Source organism: Erithacus rubecula, assembly GCF_903797595.1.
Source record: "Erithacus rubecula genome assembly, chromosome: 11".
Classification (NCBI taxonomy): domain Eukaryota; kingdom Metazoa; phylum Chordata; class Aves; order Passeriformes; family Muscicapidae; genus Erithacus; species Erithacus rubecula.
Window position 1 is genome coordinate 575,700 of NC_136663.1, and position 2,419 is coordinate 578,118.

At 72.5% G+C, this 2,419-nt stretch overlaps 1 protein-coding gene across 1 annotated transcript; it reads left to right on the top strand.

Annotated features, from left to right (window-relative positions):
* Positions 1–934: 934 nt before the first annotated feature.
* On the top strand, positions 935–2,105 carry RAP2B (RAP2B, member of RAS oncogene family). Its single transcript, XM_079315139.1, has one exon. It carries the CDS (start codon positions 1,108–1,110, stop codon positions 1,657–1,659), a length of 552 nt encoding a protein of 183 aa, XP_079171265.1. The 5' UTR covers positions 935–1,107; the 3' UTR covers positions 1,660–2,105.
* Positions 2,106–2,419: the final 314 nt, after the last annotated feature.

Sequence of the window (2,419 nt, forward strand, 5' to 3'; positions counted from 1 at the left end):
CAGGGGATCCCGGTCCCGATCCCGGTTCGGAGGGACCCCGGGACGGAAGGGGATGTGCGGTGATCCGGGCCCGATTGAGATCCCGACCCCGACCCCGATCGCGATGGACCCCGATCCCGACCTCGACCCCGATCCCGATCGCGATGGACCCCGACCCCGATCCCGTCCCCGATCCCGATCCCGATCCCGTCCCCGATCCCGATCCCGATCCCGTCCCCGATCCCGATCCCGACCCCGATCCCGTCCCCGATCCCGATCCCGTCCCCGATCCCGATCCCGATCCCGACCCCGATCCCGTCCCCGATCCCGACCCCGATCCCGTCCCCGATCCCGATCCCGATCCCGACCCCGATCCCGTCCCCGATCCCGACCCCGATCCGTCCCCGATCCCGTCCCGATCCCGATCCCGATCCCGATCCCGATCCCGATCCCGATCCCGATCCCGATCCCGTCCCCGATCCCGATCGCGATGGACCCCGATCCCGATCCCGATCCCGATCCCGATCCCGTCCCCGATCCCGTCCCCGATCCCGATCCCGATCCCGACCCCGACCCCGATCCCGATCCCGATCCCGTCCCCGATCCCGATCGCGATGGACCCGGACACGCGCGCTGATCCCGCGCGCGGCGCAGCCCCGCGGAGGGCGGGGGTCACACGCGCGGGGCGGGGCGCTGCCGCTCGCCGCCGGCAGCCAATGGGAGCGGGCGGCGCCGCGCAGCAGCCAATGGGCGGGGACGGGCCGCGCGCAGCAGCCAATGGGCGGGGACGGGCCGCGCGCAGCAGCCAATGGGCGGGGACGGGCCGCCATGGGCCGCGGCAGCGCTGTCCCGCCGGCGCGCCGGGAGCGGGGCCGGTAACGGCAGCGCCGCCGCCCTCTTTCTCCCTCTCCCCCTCCCTCCTTCTCTCCCTCCCTCCTTCTCTCCCTCATCCCCTTCCTCCTGCTCGGCGCTGCCCGGCCCCGGCGCTGTCCCCGCGCCGCTCCGCAAGGCGCGGCCGCCGCTTCCCCGCCCCGGCGCGGGGCCGCCCCGCGTCCCCTCCCTCCCTCCGCCCCGTCCCCGCCCGCCGCGGCAGCCCCGAGCGGGAGGCGGCGGAGGGAGGCGGGAGCCATGCGGGAGTACAAGGTGGTGGTGCTGGGCTCGGGCGGCGTGGGCAAGTCCGCCCTTACCGTGCAGTTCGTGACCGGCTCCTTCATCGAGAAGTATGACCCCACCATCGAGGACTTCTACCGCAAGGAGATCGAGGTGGACTCGTCGCCGTCCGTGCTGGAGATCCTGGACACGGCGGGCACCGAGCAGTTCGCCTCCATGCGGGACCTCTACATCAAGAACGGGCAGGGCTTCATCCTGGTGTACAGCCTGGTGAACCAGCAGAGCTTCCAGGACATCAAGCCCATGCGGGACCAGATCATCCGCGTCAAGAGGTACGAGCGGGTGCCCATGATCCTGGTGGGCAACAAGGTGGACCTGGAAGGCGAGCGCGAGGTCTCCTTCGGGGAGGGCAAAGCGCTGGCCGAGGAGTGGAGCTGCCCCTTCATGGAGACCTCGGCCAAAAACAAAGCCTCGGTGGACGAGCTGTTCGCCGAGATCGTCAGGCAGATGAACTACGCGGCGCAGCCCAACGGGGACGAGCCGTGCTGCGCCTCCTGCGCCATCCTCTGAGGGCGGCGGCGGCCCCGCGCCCCCGGCCCCGCTCGGGGAGCCAGCACCGGGGAAAAACATCGTCGTGTTGGAAATGTGGCTTTTCTCGGCGTGTACGTTTCGTCCAGTCTTGGTCATGGCATATTTCCTGTCAGTGTCGGCGACGGGCGCGGGAGCAGCCGGTCCCGCCGCCCGGGGAGCGGAGCCACGCGGGGAGCGGAGCCCGCACCCGGGACAGCCCCGGGACAGCCCCGGGACAGCGGGACCCGCGCCCGGGACAACCCCGGGACAACGGGACCCGCACCCGGGACAGCGCCGGGACAGCGGGACCCGCGCCCGGGACAGCGCCGGGGCAGCGGGACCCGCACCCGGGACAGCGCCGGGACAACGGGACCCGCACCCGGGACAGCCCCGGGACAACGGCGGGGATCGGGACCCGCACCCGGGGTACAGTGCCCACGCCCCCAGGGTGCGGTGCCGTCCCGGACACCCCCGGGTGCGGTTCTGACCCCCCCAGTGCTCCGGGCCGGTTCTGACCCGCCCGGTGTTGCGGGCCGGTTCTGACCCCCCGGTGTGCGGTTCTGACCCCCCGGTGCTCCGGGCCGCTCCCCGCGGTCTCTATGCAAGCGGGCGGCGGTGCGGGGCCGTCCCGCCCGGAGAGTTGCACATGGAACTGGGACTGTGACCCGATGGGTGCTGCCAGGCTCGGGGCGCCGGGCAGCGCCGCCGATGTCCCTGGAATAATGCTCTATTTTGTTTACCTGCTGTATGGGATGGGAGT